At 36.0% G+C, this 19,698-nt stretch overlaps 2 protein-coding genes across 2 annotated transcripts; both read right to left on the bottom strand.

Annotated features, from left to right (window-relative positions):
* Positions 1-2,351: 2,351 nt before the first annotated feature.
* On the bottom strand, positions 2,352-5,673 carry LOC140961450 (NAC domain-containing protein 17-like). The gene is made up of 3 exons (XM_073419967.1): positions 5,286-5,673; positions 3,128-4,318; positions 2,352-2,752 (listed from the first exon to the last, which is right to left on the bottom strand). The coding sequence occupies exons 1-3, from the start codon at positions 5,470-5,472 to the stop codon at positions 2,388-2,390; spliced, it is 1,743 nt and encodes a 580-aa protein (XP_073276068.1). The 5' UTR covers positions 5,473-5,673; the 3' UTR covers positions 2,352-2,387.
* An 8,237-nt stretch (positions 5,674-13,910) lies between these two features.
* LOC140960862 (F-actin-capping protein subunit beta) lies at positions 13,911-17,215 on the bottom strand. The gene is made up of 8 exons (XM_073419170.1): positions 16,968-17,215; positions 16,118-16,188; positions 15,744-15,857; positions 15,487-15,569; positions 15,329-15,402; positions 15,102-15,221; positions 14,472-14,567; positions 13,911-14,242 (listed from the first exon to the last, which is right to left on the bottom strand). The coding sequence occupies exons 1-8, from the start codon at positions 17,094-17,096 to the stop codon at positions 14,156-14,158; spliced, it is 774 nt and encodes a 257-aa protein (XP_073275271.1). The 5' UTR covers positions 17,097-17,215; the 3' UTR covers positions 13,911-14,155.
* Positions 17,216-19,698: the final 2,483 nt, after the last annotated feature.

Genomic DNA, 19,698 nt, shown 5'->3' with positions numbered 1-19,698 from the left:
TATTTTTTATATATAAAATTTTGTTTTATTTTCCTGTAGTCTGGGGCTCTATTTATCAATATTAGTTCAATCATGGTTTAGAAAATTTTAACTCTGGTAGAAATGAAAACCCGACTCCGCCACTGCCGGTAAACATTATTGTCTTTTTCATTTCTCGAATTTCAAAAAACAAAAAGAAAAACAATATAAATTACGCCACATGGAGAACTCTGAACTCCTGTGTAACCCGTCTATATCTTATTGATTTGAATATTAATATTCATCGTTTTTTCAGTCTTTATATTTGGGTTTTGAATGAAGAAAAAAGAAAAAGAAGTGGTAGCAGTGGGGTGCTTATTAGGGTTATGTGGGTTCTTCTCCGAAGGCTGCAGCCTGGCAAGATCAATACTCTCCAAGCTAAGCGGCAGGAGGACAACACTTGAAGGTGAACGGTAGCAACCATTTCTCAGCAACTGGATGGTGGAAACGGAGGAGTGCCACCGTCGCAGCTTTACGCGGCGGGGATGAAACAGGTGCAGGAATGGGAATATAGACAAATGTTAGAAATGTAATAAAAAAATCAGTGCTCGACGTGTGCGTACGGTTATTGTATATATACTTTAGATGTTGTATTAAAATTATATGGTTTTGTTTTTTAAAATTTTGGATTTTTTTATAATAGTTATCATTTGAGTTTGGATAATATTTATATAAGATTGAGATAACGTTGACTCAAATATGTACCAACCGACAAATATGGTGATGAATAAAATCTTAGTCCTATTAAACTCTTGAATAAATCTTTTGTGATAACAAAAGAATCTCGAGGAAGTCGAGATATATCATTCAAATTCATAAATTATCAAAGATAAAATCAACATAAATATGATATTCAAAGTAACTTGTCATACTAAAATTCTTACCATATATGGTTTCAACTATATAAATATCATGTATTCTTTACGTTTCGTTCATTTACTCGTTATTTGCACAAGTAATATTATATTCATATTCTTAATTTTGCTCTCTGAAGTAACCTAAGCATCGGATGAGCTACACCGAAAACACTTCCGATGTCCTCTAACGTTTGTTTGTCCACTCAAGATCCAGCTCGGCTACAGTTAGCTCAGCCATATTCAAGTCGGTCACCTCTTAACTAAGACGTCGCTGCTCAGATAGCATAAAACTACAAAAGACGTTAAAGTATTTGACTCACCATACAGAATCCAAAATACTTGAAATTTTTGAAATCATCCGTTTTGAAACTTCGTTATAACATGGAGCAAGACAACATGACTAGCCGCAAAATCAAATCTTCACTTGATCAAACCATCTGACAACCATGCCAATAAATTATAAATCTTACCAAAAACACACAAGTAATTCAATTACTTTGTGGTAGATAATTTTCTAAAATATTTTCTTATCCAGATTCTTGCAACCGAAGTCTTGATAATATGTATTATCATAATTCGATACTCTTAGTTGTTTATTTGCTTCAGTTTGCTAAAATAATAATAAAAAAAATAATAGTTATTAATATCTATCACATGATATTGCTACACTACACAGAGCTAGGTAGAAACTTGGAAAATCCATTTGACTTTTACGAAATTTCAACGTAAATTGTACATTAGAATCTTCACACGATGAATATATTTTACAGCGCCCTACAGAAGTTTATGCTACTCCCGGAGAAAAACACCATATACACACACACACACACACACACACACACACTAATTCACTCTTCAGTCTGCAACCCATCTCTTCACCTCAATGAACCAACAATTAGGTAATCCTTGCACCAGCATCGATCATCCAGTTGCTTGCAATTTTCCAAATTCTTTCTTTTTTCTTCCTCACGTTTCATTGAAGAATCTCAAGTTACATTTAAAGAAATACTATAATTTATATGCTATTTTCTTAAGAAATATATACAAATCTCATACTCCAAAAAGTATTAAACCACCTTGAGAATGTCTGCTGGTGGCATAATTATGGATTAATAGTGCAATGATATTGTATAATACATAGAGAAGTCCAACAAGAGAAAATAATTTCAGATTAAAAAAAAAAAACTTGACCGAGAAGTATTTTACATATAAGAAAAGGTTTCAATCTTGTTCTTAACTGAGTTGCAAATGGAAACACAAGGAAATGCATGTGACATACGGTATATTCTATGGTTACACATGGAATCGTGCACTTCGTATGATGCTTATGGATCATGTATATTTCACATTGATAAGTCACATCCACTATCTGATCCATCATCCACATGATTTGTCACTAATCAGAGCACTCAGAGGTATCTCAACAGGTGCAGCATAGATTATCACATTTGCAAATCTTAAATCAGATTACACTGATTTAAAAGCAAATAAATCATTCCATGTACATATAATTCAACTGATCACTCTCACAGAAGTTCCGATCAGCAGCCCAAATACAGCACACAATATGCCAAGTAGAGAAAAACAAAGGAAACCATATCTAGATTTTCTTGAAGTTGCAGAGGCATTACCTGCAGCAACATTCGAGTTTCTAGCATTTAGTCTTACCCTGCTAAAACTAGACATACGTTCAAAAGCCCTATTCACCAAAGCGCTGTCAGAAGCAGAAGCAGGAGTTGTAGGTATAGACTCCACGAAGGACCAGAGTGCGGATGAAAACCATGAGTCTGTACCATCGTCCTGTTTGTTGCTTCCGTTTTCATTCGATCCGTGAAAATGTGCATCAAAATCATTACTTCGATTCTGATGTATCAAGCCTATACATGGCAAAAAATAAATGGCTAACCAATCAGAATAGAGTCTAATATTACTTCATCTGAATAAAAGCTCTTGCGGTGGCACAAACTCCCCCGTTTTACGTGGGCACGAGAGTTTTCACCATCTTGAAGATGACATGGTCTTCCCATACCATTCATCTGATCAAGAGCTCCATTAGATTTAACGAAAAAATGAGAATAAATGGTGTGCAAGCACAAAAACATGAGGATATTTGGTTTAGGAAGAAATTAAATGTCTAGTCATGAAAAGTAAGACGAAGTAAAATCAAATATACATCTGCGTCTGTTCAAATATGGCATTTCGTCATTCAAAATAATATATGGCGTCACCGAAGTTCGCAATAACCTCAGTACCTGCAGTTGATGTTGGAATGAAGCCTTGATTTCCTTCTGCGGCATTGAAAACACTGAATCCGTGCTCATCTGTCCACAGCTGGGAGTTGGTTGTATATTCATCATTTGATTGGGACTGCAGCAGGTGACTTACCGTACCATTTTCATTATTTTTCAAGTACGAGCTTGAAATCGGGTTCGTAACTCCAATTTCAAAACCATTCAAGTATTGTTGAGAAATTTGCACAGGCTCATTTACCCCAAATTCAGGAATGGATAAGGATGCATCTTGGAAAAAGTCAAACTCACTAAAACCGTCAATCTGCAGCTTCTCTAAGTCATCCGATGCAATATTTTTTGTGGTTGGTTCTGGATCACTTAGATCATCCATTTCAAGAAAATCTTCAAGAAAATTCTCATCAGTTTCTGGATGATCAAGACGGTTAATATTTGGAATAAAATTGACTTCAGGTGCCTCATAGATTTGAAATTGAGTTGTGTCTGACATCGTAAGGTCAAATCTAGTCTGCACAAAAGTTTGATGGTTGCATGGTTGAAGCACGGGTAAAGACACGTCCCTCGGATGACTGCTGATTAAAGGACTCTGAGCTACCTCCTGGCCAGCAAACTGGTCCACGCCATGGCCACAATCAACAGGAAGGTGCTTAAGAGGAGGTAGTGGCTCCTCTTCTATTTGGTTCATGATCTCCTCAAGATCATCTAGTAAGGACTGTTGTTGGCGATTAACTGTACTAAGATGTTCGATAGGCGTGATTTCATTAGATTTCTTTACCAGCTTCTCCAGTTCGACAATGGATTGAACTTCAAGATTCTCCTCGTCCCAGTCTTCCTCCCGAAAAAATGCACCGTATTGCTCACCGTTTTTGGGACCAGGTCCACTTTTCTTGTACACCTTGCACAGAGCATAGTAATCCATAGGATTTATACATTTTTTTAGCTCTTCTTCATCCAAAGTATATTCATGCATCACCCAATCTGTGCGCTCTCCGCAAGGTGCCCGGCCTCTGTAGAAAACAAGGGTTTTCTTATTACCAACCGAACAAGATCCACAAGTGATGGTACGGTCCTTCCCAGTTGCTTTCCAATATCCATGCATTGTTGCTCTGCTAGATCTTGATGCATTTGGGTATTTCCTGTCTCTAGGACTGAAGAAGAACCATTGCCTGTCGCCAGTTTTCAATTTTGATAATCCTGCATATCATAATGTGAAAGGAGAGTAAATAGAAGGATCAAGCCATGATTATGAAAGTTTCGATAATGCCAAACAATTGGAACAGATCTCAAACAAGAATAAAAAATATCAACACCAAGAAAATGCCACGTCTGGATACACAAATCACACATAAGTTATTCACAATCTCAAAATTTCAATACTACGTCAACAAGAGTCGGCAAGCACAAATAACAAAGCGGATAACAACCAGATCAATATTTAACATCTGAATCAAATATTTGTTGTCTACATGACTCAACCGCATGTGCACATATCCAGGCAAAAAATAACACCGGTTCCAAAACACATAGGATTCAGACTAATAAATCAAAGACTTATTTCTGAAAAAAATGTTTTTGCAGCTGCGCACAATCTCAAAGATGCATATTCACGACATAAACACAAGGTATACTACCAACGCAGCTCTCATTTCAGCTTCATTTTCCCTAACAAGAGATTGAAAATTTTGTTTAGCACCATTTACAAACAATCAGCCCAATCTCTGGTAAAAATACAATTTATAGATCAAACTAATCATATGTAGCGTTGACTCAAAACTATCATCAGCTCTACGCGAATAAAATACAGATCTGTAACACAAGAAACAATCTAGAAAACGCAAATACATTCTAAACCTTAATAAAAACATCAATCAATAAAAAAACCGGACAACAGACGATAAACCCACCGCACACCACCCCAGAAAAAGAAAAAAAAACAACCATAAAAAAGTCAGCGCTCAGACCACCAACACAAATATAGGAAAAAAACACAACAAAGATCATCAAAAAGGTAGATATAATGATAGCAGCCATGGGCGGATACAAGATTTGGGAACAAAGTATTAAATTGTTTAGGGGGAAACTTAATTCTTTAAAAATTAAATCCAAAATTCTAAATTTTTTGGATTGGCAGATAGTAAAAACGATTAAATACTGAAACTACCTGGCAACTCCTCCGGATCCCACTTGTAAACATCAGTTTCTGCTATAACATCCAGACCGTATCGTTTCTTGCATATTTTCCTCTTGAGATAGAAAAGCACGAGCTCCTCATCGGTAGGGTGGAACCTGAATCCCGGAGGAAACCTTTCTCCGTTCCCAAGACAATCAGATCCCGAATTCAACTTCATCGATCGATCGACCGATCAAAAAACCTCAAAATATGCCAATAAGTGGGTTTTCGAGTAAACGAATGAATCTGAAGAGCGAAACCCAAGAAGATTAGAGGATGAATGAAGGAAAGTGATTCAGTCAAAGAAAAAAAATACTACAAAATGAACTTTGCGGACTCGAAATCTCTGGGAAATACAGACAATTGATTTTCTACTATGAGTTTTACTTTGGTGTGGTGAAGTGCACCGAGCTTTGTGTAGTAACAAACTAATAACACAAAATTAGGATAATTCACATTAATATATGTTCATACAGTATATGAATATTTGATCAATAATTGAGAGTCTGATTCTCTTAGTTAATATTTTTTCAGGCGATCTTGTCACACATGGATTGTCAACATTGTCATATATGATTAGACAAAAACTTGTGTGAGACGGTCTCACGGGTCGTATTTTGTGAGACGGATCTTTTATTTGGGTCATCCATGAAAAATTATTACTTTTTATGCTAAGAGAATTACTTTTTATTGTGAATATTGGTAGGGTTGACCCGTCTCACAGATCAAGATTCGTGAGACCGTCTCACAAGAGACCTACCCATATGATTAACGTGATTTGTAGGCTATTGAATTAACCGAAATTTTACATAGTGTGCATCGAATAGTAACGGTCATGAGTTCACATATCATCAAAAAAATTAAGGATAAATCATTTTTATATCTTTATAATATATCTTTATTCTCAATTTGTCTCTCAAATTTTTGGTGTACTAATTATATCTATCAAGTTTAAGATTCTGTCTCGATTTCATCCAAACCACTAGTTCAGCGTTAAAAGTCGATAGTCGGTGCACAACAATCTGTTGGTCCCACTTGCGGTAATTCGAGATAATAAAACCCGAAAATAAAGAATAAACTGGACACCGAGATTTACGTGGAAAACCCCTAAAAATTATTATGGTAAAAACCACGGGCAAGATGAAAAGAATTTTCACTATAATATTTTGTGGTGTACAACTCACTCACTGTGTTTCCAAAGAGATCACACACTCTCTTAATACAGGAGAACAAACACCTCTCAAATATTATAGAATGCTATAAAATGAGAGAAAACTCGAAGAAGGGATAATTTCAGAATGAAGGAGAAGCTCTATTTATAGAGCCCCTTGTCCGTGTGAATACGCGCATATTTCCGTCTGAAATATTAGTCAACCCACGTTTTTGTTATTTCCGTCCAAATTCCAATTTGCCAACCTTGGCCCCACCCATTAAATTCTTTGTCGACATTTCTCCCACTTGGAGATTTGATTGAGAATCAAACACATCTCCACACATCCTTTCAATCTTGCCATTCCCTGCTGCTTACGTTTCTGCTAGACCACTTGAGAATCCACACCACTCAAACTTATCAGTGTTTACTGGCTTGGTCAGAAAATCAGCTATGTTATCCTTTGTATGGAGCTTCTGCATATCCACGCTTCCTTCTTCTACTACTTCCCGCACAAAGTGAAATTGAACTACAATGTGTTTAGTCCTGGAATGAAAAGCTGGATTTCTTGCAATGTGCAAGGCACTCTGACTGTCACAAAACAAGGAAACAATTTCTTGTTTGTGTCCGATCTCCTCCAATAACCTTTTAATTCATATTGCCTCCTTGCAAGCTTGAGTAGCTGTCATGTATTCTGCCTCTGTTGTAGATAACACCACAACTGTCTGCAGTTTTGAAACCCAGCTTACTGCTCCCCCTGCAAGTGTAAACACATAACCAGTAGTAGATTTCCTCTTATCAGGATCACCAGCATAATCTGAATCGACATAGCCTCTGAGTATAAAATCCGATCCTCCATAACATAATGCAGCATTCGAGGTACCCTTAATGTATCTAAGGATCCTCTTAACAGTGCTCCAATGCTCTCGTCCAAGATTCGCCATATATCGACTAACTGCTCCCACTGCTTGAGCAATGTCCGGTCTTGTACAGATCATGGCGAACATCAAACTTCCCACTGCTGATGCATATGGTACTCGAGACATCTCAATCCTCTCTGCTTCACTGCTAGGACACATCTCGGAGGATAACTTGAAGTTAACAGGAAGAGGGGTTGATATTGGCTTACTATCTTGCATGTTGAAGCGTTGCAAGACTTTCTTCAAATAATTTTTCTGGGAAAGCCAAATCTTTCTGTTACTTCTATCTCGGTGAACTTGCATCCCTAGAATCTTGTTTGCTGGTCCCAAGTCCTTCATATCAAATTCCCTAGCCAACTGTGCCTTCAATCCTTGGACCTGATCTTTGTTGGGGCCTGCTACCAACATATCGTCCACATACAACAGCAAAATGATATAATCATCACCAGACCTCTTGAAATACGTACAAGGGTCTGCACTCTGTCTGTTTTATCCAAGGCTCATGATAAAGGAATCAAATCTCTTGTGCCAACACCTCGGCGCCTGTTTGAGACCGTACAGAGATTTGTTCAACCTACAAACCAAGTTCTCTTTGCCTTTTTCCGCAAAACCTTCTGGCTGGAGCATATAGATTTCTTCTTCAAGATCTCCATGAAGAAACGTCGTTTTCACATCTAGTTGTTCTAGATGTAGGTCAAACACCGCACACAATGCTAGAACTACTCTGACTGTTGTAAGTCGAACCACAGGAAAAAATATCTCATTGAAGTCAATGCCTTCTTTCTGAGCATATCCTTTTACCACCAATCTAGCACGATACCGCTCCACTTGGTTATTGCCATCACGCTTGATCTTATAGACCCATCTGTTTCCAATGGCTTTCCTTCCTCGTGGTAGTGTAACAAGATCCCAAGTTTGATTCTTGTCTAGTGCTTCCAATTCTTCTTGCATTGCTATCATCCACAAGGATACATCCGAGCTTTGAGTAGCCTCGTGGAAACTCGATGGCTCACCATCCTCTGATAATAGACAATATGCAATATTGCTTTCAGTGACATAATCTGAAAGCCAACCTGGTGGTCTTCTGTCTCGAGTTGACTGTCTCACATTGGAAACCTCATACTCAACTTGTTCTTGTTCTTCGTGCTCTGGTACTGCTTCACAAGAAACTTGACCTTCGTCCATCTTATTTTCCACCTGAAATATAGTAGTTTCTGAATTCAGTGTGCCTTTATCTCCCTTTACTTTATCTTCATCGAAAATAACATCCCTGCTGATGACAAGCTTGTGAACAGTAAGATCCCACAAGCGAAACCCTTTTACTCCATCAGCATAATCCAAGAAGATACATTTTCTGGATTTCGAATCCAACTTCGATCTTTCTTGCTCATTGTACAGAACGTACACCGGAATTCCAAATGTATACAAATGAGAATAATCTGTCGGCTTCCCAGTCTACATCTCCATCGGAGTCTTCAGATCAATCGCCAATGAAGGAGAACGATTGACAATATAACAAGCGGTTTTGACTGCTTCTGCCCAAAATGACTTTTCTAGACCCGCAGTTCTCAACATAGCTCTTGCTCTGTCCAATAAGGTTCTGTTCATCCGCTTTGCCACTCCATTCTGTTGAGGTGTGTAAGCCGTCGTGAATTGTCTTTTGATGCCCTCATGTTGACAAAATGCATCAAACTCGTCACTGGTATATTCTCCTCCATTGTCAGTCCTCAAACACTTGATTTTCTTTTCTGAATCAAGTTCAACCCACGCTTTGAAATCTATGAAGATCTGGAAAGCATCTGATTTCTTCTTGATTGGATACACCCAACCCAACATCTCCTAGAGAAATCATCAATGAACGAGACAAAGTATCTCGCTCCTCCTAGGGATACAACCGGTGCTTGCCAAACATCCGAATGAATCAGTTCCAATATGCTTTTGCTCCTGGCAGTAGAAGTGCCAAATTTTAATCTGTGTTGTTTACTGGTAACACAATGCTCACAAAAGGGTAGTGACACTTTTGTAAGTCCCGGCAGCAGCTTCCGTTCTGAGAGAATTTTCAACCTCCGTTCTGACATATGCCCGAGCTTTCTATGCCATAACACTGTTAATTCTTCTCCTGAACCATTTGATGCAACAACTAGTTCTGCCTCTTTGTGTGTTTCTCCCAAAAGTACATACAGATTTGCAGCAACCTTTTCCGCCTTCATAACCACAAGCGCGTCTTTCACAATTTTCATGATCTCGTTCTCGATCCGAGTTTTGCACCCGATGTCATCCAACTACCCCAAGGACAAAAGATTTTTCGTCAGTCCTTTCACATGTCTTACCTCCTGTATGGTGCGAATGGTGCCATCAAACATTTTAATTTTGATAGTACCGACCCCAGCGATTTCCAAGACATGATCATTTTCCATGAATACAGATCATCCTGAGATTGGTTCATAATAATCAAACCATTCTCTCCGAGACGTCATGTGCCACGTCGCTCCTGAATCCATAATCCATGTGTCACAAAATTTTTGTCTGCCTNCTACCCCAAGGACAAAAGATTTTTCGTCAGTCCTTTCACATGTCTTACCTCCTGTATGGTGCGAATGGTGCCATCAAACATTTTAATTTTGATAGTACCGACCCCAGCGATTTCCAAGACATGATCATTTTCCATGAATACAGATCATCCTGAGATTGGTTCATAATAATCAAACCATTCTCTCCGAGACGTCATGTGCCACGTCGCTCCTGAATCCATAATCCATGTGTCACAAAATTTTTGTCTGCCTTCTGCAACTGTTGTTGCTTCGCTAAATAATATTTCACCACTGCCTGAAGTACTGGCCACATTTCCTTGAGAACTCTTCTCGATATTCGTACACTCTTTCTTGAAGTGCCCTTTACCGCCACATTTAAAGCAGTAAATATTTTTCTTCTTATTTCTCGACTTTGATCTACCTCGTCTTTGGCTCCCACTGGAGTCACGGTCCATAAATCTTCCTCTTATCATCGGTAAAGCCTCTGTCTGCTTCGATGTTACCAACCTATCTTCCTTATTCTTGCGCCGACTTTCTTCACCGAGAACCGTAGTTAAGACATCGTCGAATCTTGGAAAGCACATAAGAATATTGTTGGTTATGTTGATGATAAGTTGATCATATGAATCTGGTAGACTTTGAAGTAGAAGCTCCGCACGTTCATTTTCCTCTATTTTGTGCCCCATGGAAGTGAGTTGGGCAAATAGAGTATTTAGTGTGTTGATATGATCGGTCATCAATGAGGATTCCGCCATCCGGAGAGTATAAAGCCTTCTCTTTAGGAAAATCATGTTGTGTAGCGACTTGACCTCGTACATCTTTGTCAGAGTATCCCAGATAACTTTGGCTATTTTTATCTCAGAGATACTTGACAAAACTTCGTCTGCTATAGCCAAGTGTAAATTGGCAACTGCATTGTCATTCATCTCATTCCACTTTCCATCATCCGTAATTTCCACCGGTCTATCTCCAATAGCCGCCAAGCAATTCTCCTTTCTTAAAACTGCTTGAATCTTTATTTTCCACAGCATAAAATTGCTTCTGTTGAACTTTGCTATCTCGTACTTTCCCGCCATTATGTCTGCAACAATTTTAGTAGACTGGACAAAATAATCCCGCCTTAAATAAAAAATCTCAAAAAATCTTTTCTGATGTGGAAGATTAGTCTAGGCTGCAACCACAGAGCATACTCAGAATTTTAAGAAATTTAAACCAAGGCTCTGATACCACTTGTTGGTCCCATTACGTGGAAAACCCCTAAAAATTATTAGGGTAAAAACCACGGGCAAGATGAAAAGAATTTTCACTATAATATTTTGTGGTGTACAACTTACTCACTGTGTTTCCAAAGAGATCACACACTCTCTTAATACAGGAGAACAAACACCTCACAAATATTATAGAATGCTATAAGATGAGAGAAAACTCGAAGAAGAGATAATTTCAGAATGAAGGGGGAGCTCTATTTATAGAGCTCCTTGTCCGTGTGAATACGCGTTTTTCCGTCTGAAATATTAGTCAACCCACGTTTTTGTTATTTCCGTCCAAATTCCAATTTCCCAACCTTGACCCCACCTATTAAATTCTTTGTCGACACAATCAACTTCCATAATTCTTAATTTCACTAATAAACTGAACTTTTAAATTAGAGCTTAGAGATGTAGAATAAGATTAAATTAGATATTATGGAGGATGCTGATCGTATAATCCGAGAGGCTACTGTTACCTTACGTGCGTTAATCGTCAACTCGTAATATTAAACTAATGATTGAGACAAAATCATGACATAATTTAAAAGTTGCGGGACATAATTAACCCACACAAAACTTTAAGGGCTCGCTTGGTTTTTAGGATGTGATAATTGAATGATTGATAATTTGATTGACAAATGTTTGATAGGATAATATATGTAAAAAAATAGATATATAATATCATGTGTGGTGTGAAATTAAGAAAAGTGATAAAATCATGACAAACTTATTTTTGACCAAACTACCCTTACGCTTTTATTTTAAAGTATTTCCCATCACTGTTTACTTTTTCCCCAACCTACTCCCTGTTTGCCAAAAAAATCAAACGCTCTCCATGTGCGATTTGGGAACCCTCTCCAGTTGCTTCGTCCGTGAAGATCGGAAGACGAGGTGAAATCCGTGTTATTGTGATAAATTTTTTTTACAGGTCATCTCAGAAACCAACCTACTGCCTGTTTGCGAAAGAATCAAACGCTATAATCTGTTCGTAAAACACATTTCTACCCAAAATCCCACAAAGAGAACACAAATTTATTCCGATATTTCATAGAAATTTATTCGCAACATAAAAAATCACAAATACCTTAAAAACCTGTAATTTATAAAATTTCACCTTTCACTAAGCTTCGAATTTAGTCGGATATTTCACAGAAATGACGATCTAGGGTTGTCCACATTCAATTGCGAAGCTCATGTGCAGCGATTTATTCTTCAGAAGAAATAGAGACAACGGCGTCTACTCACCCATTTGCAATTTTTTAATTCACAATAAGGGCTATTATGNCCCAACCTTGACCCCACCTATTAAATTCTTTGTCGACACAATCAACTTCCATAATTCTTAATTTCACTAATAAACTGAACTTTTAAATTAGAGCTTAGAGATGTAGAATAAGATTAAATTAGATATTATGGAGGATGCTGATCGTATAATCCGAGAGGCTACTGTTACCTTACGTGCGTTAATCGTCAACTCGTAATATTAAACTAATGATTGAGACAAAATCATGACATAATTTAAAAGTTGCGGGACATAATTAACCCACACAAAACTTTAAGGGCTCGCTTGGTTTTTAGGATGTGATAATTGAATGATTGATAATTTGATTGACAAATGTTTGATAGGATAATATATGTAAAAAAATAGATATATAATATCATGTGTGGTGTGAAATTAAGAAAAGTGATAAAATCATGACAAACTTATTTTTGACCAAACTACCCTTACGCTTTTATTTTAAAGTATTTCCCATCACTGTTTACTTTTTCCCCAACCTACTCCCTGTTTGCCAAAAAAATCAAACGCTCTCCATGTGCGATTTGGGAACCCTCTCCAGTTGCTTCGTCCGTGAAGATCGGAAGACGAGGTGAAATCCGTGTTATTGTGATAAATTTTTTTTACAGGTCATCTCAGAAACCAACCTACTGCCTGTTTGCGAAAGAATCAAACGCTATAATCTGTTCGTAAAACACATTTCTACCCAAAATCCCACAAAGAGAACACAAATTTATTCCGATATTTCATAGAAATTTATTCGCAACATAAAAAAATCACAAATACCTTAAAAACCTGTAATTTATAAAATTTCACCTTTCACTAAGCTTCGAATTTAGTCGGATATTTCACAGAAATGACGATCTAGGGTTGTCCACATTCAATTGCGAAGCTCATGTGCAGCGATTTATTCTTCAGAAGAAATAGAGACAACGGCGTCTACTCACCCATTTGCAATTTTTTAATTCACAATAAGGGCTATTATGGTCATTTTTCTTTTCAGGCTATGCGGATAAAAATAATCCATCTTGAATGCATGGATTCATTCTCCAAGGCAAACAGTAGAAGTTGTCCTACAATTATTCAATGTCAAATTTATAAATGGAACCAAACATAAGATTACTTAACAATCCAAACTTAATAACACTTACCAAACTGGGCCTAAGAGATAAGATTTGAAATAAGGACAAACTAAATCATCGCCACAAAATTAAAATCTAATCTTTGCCAAAAAGTTTTGAATATTTTCTTCTAGTTGATTTTAACATTTTTATAAGAGATTTTAAGATTACTTTGTAAAAACAACTAAATAATGGTAATAAATCAAAAAAAAAAAAAAATTAACGAAGACACACTGGTCTAAATTTTCAATTCGGTTTTAGTGTTGATATGTAATTTGAAAATTATAAATTCAAATTTGATATTATCGTTTTTCAATTTGTACTATTCTATCTGTAATCAAACATTAATAAATTGATGCGATGAATAAGTTATTTCAACCAAAAAAGTGATTCATGAAACGTAAACTAATCTCCAACACGTTCTCCGCAAGCGAAACATGAAAATGAATTTCTAGGTGGATCAAAAATAACAGAATACAAGTCTGGGGTTTTAAACTACATGTATCTTTATCAATTGATGCAGGCGCCAGAGGAACAAGACACACAAAACCTTAAGTTTTTTATGCTGAAGAAATGTTTAGGGGAGATGACAGGACGATATCTTGACAATGGGTTACATTGAGCTGTCTGGAAGTCTCATCACGACTTCGGACGGTGGTCGCAGTGTACAAACCATCTCCTTCGTCTTTCCAAAGTAGACCTGCAATCAGAGTGCGTGTGAGGCAATCAGGAAAACCCAACAGGTAGCTAGCAAGCTAGCTGGGTAGTTACACCCGTTCAAAGGGGGAAAAATCCACTTTTTCTTTTAATAAGATAAAACCTCAAATCTGCCCCCGGTGACCATTTCCAGATGAAGGGAAATATTGTTTGCTTGCCTTAGGATGATGAATAAGACAACTTGCATCATAGCCAAACAATTAAGGATATACCTGATCCAATGAGTTTCTCAATTTACTCTCCATTTCTTCTATCATCCTTCCCATATTGCACAAATGACCCTCAGCAACTGAAAGGTCCATATTCATCTATACAGGGAACAAAACAATAAAATAATTTGAATTCCATCACTAGTAGAGCCAGCAATTTACTTGAAAAGTAAGAGAAAAACAAAAAGAATAAATAAAGCAGCAAAATGGGATACAAGTTCATGGGGAAGTTATTTGGTACTCCACAAAACCAAATATTATACTTGATCTCCCATTAGAAATGGGGAAGAAGGGTACCGACAGTAATCATCAAAGCCAGAATTAGTTCGGAAAAAGTGGTATAGCCTAGGCATATGAAAAAGATAAACACTTTAAAGCAAATAATACATGGTGCCCTGCAATCAACGTCTCTTTTAGTTTGTACAAGTTGGGTATCTTATGGTTTTCAAAAAGGAGACACAAAATACTTGGACATCACCTAAGAATATTGCTACGTTCAACAATCAATATTGAAATTTAAAAGAGATTGTTTACAGCAGCTTGATGCACGAATAGTTTTCTCAGCAGGGTATTCCAACTTCTAGTTCAATGATTTTGGTAACCTGACTTAATCAAAGAAGGTAAACAATCTACCTGTCTTCTAATTGAGCCCGATAAACTGAATGTGCCCGCAGAGTCATTGTTCGTGGTCAGTGAAAGCATCACAGTGCTCGTCAAACAGTAACGAGCATTTCCTTCCTCTTCTGGTCCAACCTAAATATGTAGAAAAAATGAACATAAATGAGGACGAGGACAGAGGAGATACTTATCCTTCATGTTTAAGGTCCTCTCCCTTTGGTCTTTTGGGATACAAGACACACCTCAATAACATGTATGGCTTCCCAACCTCCTTCTTGTAGATAACCTCTTCTACCATGTGCAGCTTTTGAGCCATCTTCACCAGGAAAAGTACAGTTTCAAAATAAGAAAACGGCCAGAAAGAGATCATTGCCCAAAACAAGTTGGGAGAGACCCATACCTTTTTTAATTAAAAAACAAGCCACAAAGCCAATGTTTTCATCCTCCCACATATACACTGATGAAATGCCACCTTCATAATACCTATTCATTTTTGGCCAGTTAAGTTAATCCACCAATGATGTACAATGCTTATCGTACAAAAAGGAATAAATCAGAAATGAAGGCTTGTGGAAACTTCGCCGATCAGTGAGACAATCATATTTCTATCAAACTCATTTAAGAAAAGTTAAGCACGCGGTAAGTAAAGGACCTCACTGTTCACAATAGATAGCAAAGATGTCGTTTGCTTCAATTTCAAGTTTCCTCAAATCTGGAGATGGATAAGGCCCATCTTCTATTGGGGGATGGTATGTATTTGACCATGGTGACCTTCAGGCAGAAAAGAAATAAAAAAAGAGTCACTGATAGCATATTTAGCATGCCCGGAAAAAAAAAAAGAAACAACGAAGAGTACTTCTAGTGAGATATCTAACCGATATTAGTCATCACGCAATACCATTAATCTGGCAGTCAGCAGCAGTTTGATAATATATTAATTCCAATTGTAATTTCAACTATGCTCCAGACATTTGTGAATGTATTATTAATCAATGGAACAGCGTGAAGCACTTTCACTGTTAATCATTTACCTGTATGAGTCTGCATCCCTATTGTATTCACACAATATGAACTCTTTCCCAATGTCCACATCACACAACACCTGTTTCAACAAGTTCAAATGTTATACAGCACAGTAGGAATGATTCAAGAAATTTTAATATTTGCTCGAAACAAAGGCATGGTTTCATAGTTAATTTCCTAGAACACATTCAAACCAGAGTATTTTAACGAATAAAAAAATAATTTAAATAGGCAATAACTCTTTCTACTCTGCTTCAGATTTCCAATATGAACTTGACAAGAAATGTGATAAGCAAAAGAAATGGCACTCAGAAGAAAACCAACGAAATCAAGCCCTTGAGCTTCTCATTTCCGTTCTCTCTTTCCTTTTCACCTCTAGAGCTATCCTTCCATACAATTTAACCATATTAAACCAAAGGAAACAAAAATGAGCATCTGTCAGATTCTTTCTTCATCCAAATTGCAGTGCATTCAAGAAAAAAGTTCAAAAATCGAACCACGAACGAGAGGGAATCATTATGTCACTTGACATTCAAAATGCGCCAACCTCCACACACATAGCACCCCTAATCTTGGATTCTGAATGACCTTAGCAAACGATGTCGTTAGTAGCTGACTTTAGGCAAATCATAGCACAGCTTGAATGAATTTTAAGATATATAGATTACTATGACAAATATAAATACCCAATTCCACGAGAAGCTGGAATAATAAAGAATTTTCATTGAGCATTGCACACATAAACCATCAGGTAACTACATTAATCCGAACTCTCGACATCCAATTCTAATAATCATACAATCGGAAAAAGACTCTCGATTTTTAATTCGAACTCTCGAAAACCGAATGTATGTATACCTGAAGAGGCTGATCGACTTGAGAGAGAAGATCTACGGAGTGATTCGGCAAAAGGCTCAGCAGTGCAGAAAGCGCGGTTTCGGAATGCTTCGGCGGGATCCGCCGCATCAACCCCATTGCTGCCTCCATTTTTCCGATTTTGTATTATAGACGATAATACCAAGAGCTTGAAGGTATACACTATACGCCGCAGACATCAATCTATATCAAGCATGACCGTATGCCTCCCTCATGTTTTTTTTGGCCCTTTGACTATTTATTATTCACAAAAATGATAATAAAATTGGCTACATCTATTGTTCTTTAGTGATGATTTATTTAAGCAAGCTATTTTCCAAACTTGTTCTCTATATTTTATTTTCTTCATTTAGGCTTTTGTATTTTTTCATTTTTTCTTTTTGATTTTTCGTTAAAAAAACGAATTGTACAAACACGCAACACACACCGATTACTAGTTACTATTAAGGATGAGGGAAATAGACTAAATGTATAAACGAACCGAATCGAGCCGAATATTAATAAAATTTTAAGGTTCAAATTCTGATCGATTTTAAGTATATGCGAGTTTGAGCATGATTCGAAGATCAATTTTTTTAAAATTTTTTTGCTCGAGTTCAACTCGAAATGAAGTTCGAGTTCGGCTCGAAATATTCGAACCTATTCGTGAGCTATTAGAACTATTGATCGGTTAGTAAGGTTCGAGAACGAAGATTCGAATGCTCGAAACATCCGAAAAGCTCGATATGTATATATATTTAATATATAATTATATTATGTTAATAAAATATTAAGACTCGTGAACTATCGATCTTTGTTTTTTCCATGTTTTTTTGTTTTTCATTACATAAGAAAAACAAAAACATAGGCTATATAAGTACACAACGTGTGGATGATGTAGAAATACTATTAAGCTTGAGAAGAGGTTGGTACGTTGGTATGGTCAACCTCACTTATTTTTTGTCTTTTGATGACTAATTATTTACGAAAATGTCAATTATATATCTCTATCAATATCTATATTATCATGTAAAGAATATGGACATCATCTTTTGTTTCTCAAATTAATCTTACACCAACATTTTTATCAAAAATATAATTGCAAATTATTTTCAACATTACCCTCCCTAATTTCTATAAGTTATTATTCAATTAAACATAAAATTATGAATTTAATAAAATTTAAAAAATTATATAAATTATGATTATAATTTTACAAACAAAATGTGTACATAATTTATTAGTAATATATCAATCTTGAGGGAGAGTTTGGTACGTTAGCATATATAACCAACCTCATTTTTGTTCCCCTTTGACACCTATTTATTTATAGAAATGTCATTTTTATAAAATTGAACTTGTTGAAAATTAATATTTTAATATTGAATATTTGATTATTGAATGTTGAATATTTGAATGTTGAAAATTAGGTAAAATTAGGTGTTGAATATTGAAATTTGTGTGTGATGATGAAAGTAATGATATAATTTATTTTTTGGATTATTTGTAAAGATTTTCTATAAATTGATATCTCATTTGTGAATAAAATCACAATTGAGTTGAGAGAAAATTATTATAAAGTGTGTAGTGTGATAATTTTGAGAGTTTGAGATTTTTACTTTTTACCGTAAATTTTTACTTTTTCACAACACGTTATCAGCACGAAGCTCTAAAAGTCCTCCATATTTTTCCAAGCTCCAAAACAGAAGAAAAATGTAACAAAAGTAATAATATTTATTTTACTGTTTATTTATTTATTATGTATATACTTAATACATAATATAATGTTATAATAAAATAAATTTTTCAAAAACTTGTTATAAATCCTGGGAGGATGTTAAGACGACATCCCACACTCCCGGTAAGGGATACGACAAGTATAAAAGCCTATAAGGTTTTTAAACAAAATATCTTATGACACCTCATTATAATATTGTGATATGATATACATAATTATTTAAAACATTACTAATATTATATACACCATATTATTACCATAAAATTATACAAATACATACATTTATTTTCTTGTACACCAACGGTCATAAACGGTAACAAAACGGCTAGTTTTTGCCCTATAAATATGATCTCACAAATACATTCAATCACTCCAACTTTCTCTTCTTCTCTAAAATTATTCTTCATCAAATTTTTGAAGAAAAAAGAAGATGGCTTTCACAAAGTTATTTTTAATTATTTTGGTTATAATACTCACGAATCTTGTACTTATCGGAGAATATCCTCCTCATGTGTTTTCTTTATTTTTACGAATGCTTGTATTTGTTGTTTATCCATTACTTTGTATTGCAATATTCATTAACTAATAAAATGCATCATAATTTTTTTTAGTACCACCATGTCAAACTTGACAAAGCTCGAATTTGTTGCACTCGACATTACGGGGAAAAATTATATGCCATGGACTCTCGATGTAGAAATGCATCTTGAGTCATTGGGTCTAAGCGAGATCATTAAAGAAAATTGTATATCTTCATCACAAGAAAAAGCAAAAGCTATAATATTTTTGCGTCGACATCTCGATGAAGGTTTGAAATGTGAATATCTCATCGAAAAAGATCCCATGCCTCTGTGGAAAGGATTGAAAGAAAGATTTGAACATATAAGGGAAGTTATACTTCCGACCGCCCGTGATGAATGGAATATGTTAAGATTCCAAGATTTTAAGAAAGTCGGTGATTACAATTCAGCGATGTATCGAATAATCTCGCAGCTA

Source organism: Primulina huaijiensis, chromosome 16, assembly GCF_012295235.1.
Source record: "Primulina huaijiensis isolate GDHJ02 chromosome 16, ASM1229523v2, whole genome shotgun sequence".
NCBI lineage: Eukaryota > Viridiplantae > Streptophyta > Magnoliopsida > Lamiales > Gesneriaceae > Primulina > Primulina huaijiensis.
The sequence above is the reverse complement of the archived record's forward strand: the minus strand, read 5'-3'. Positions and strand labels throughout refer to the sequence as shown.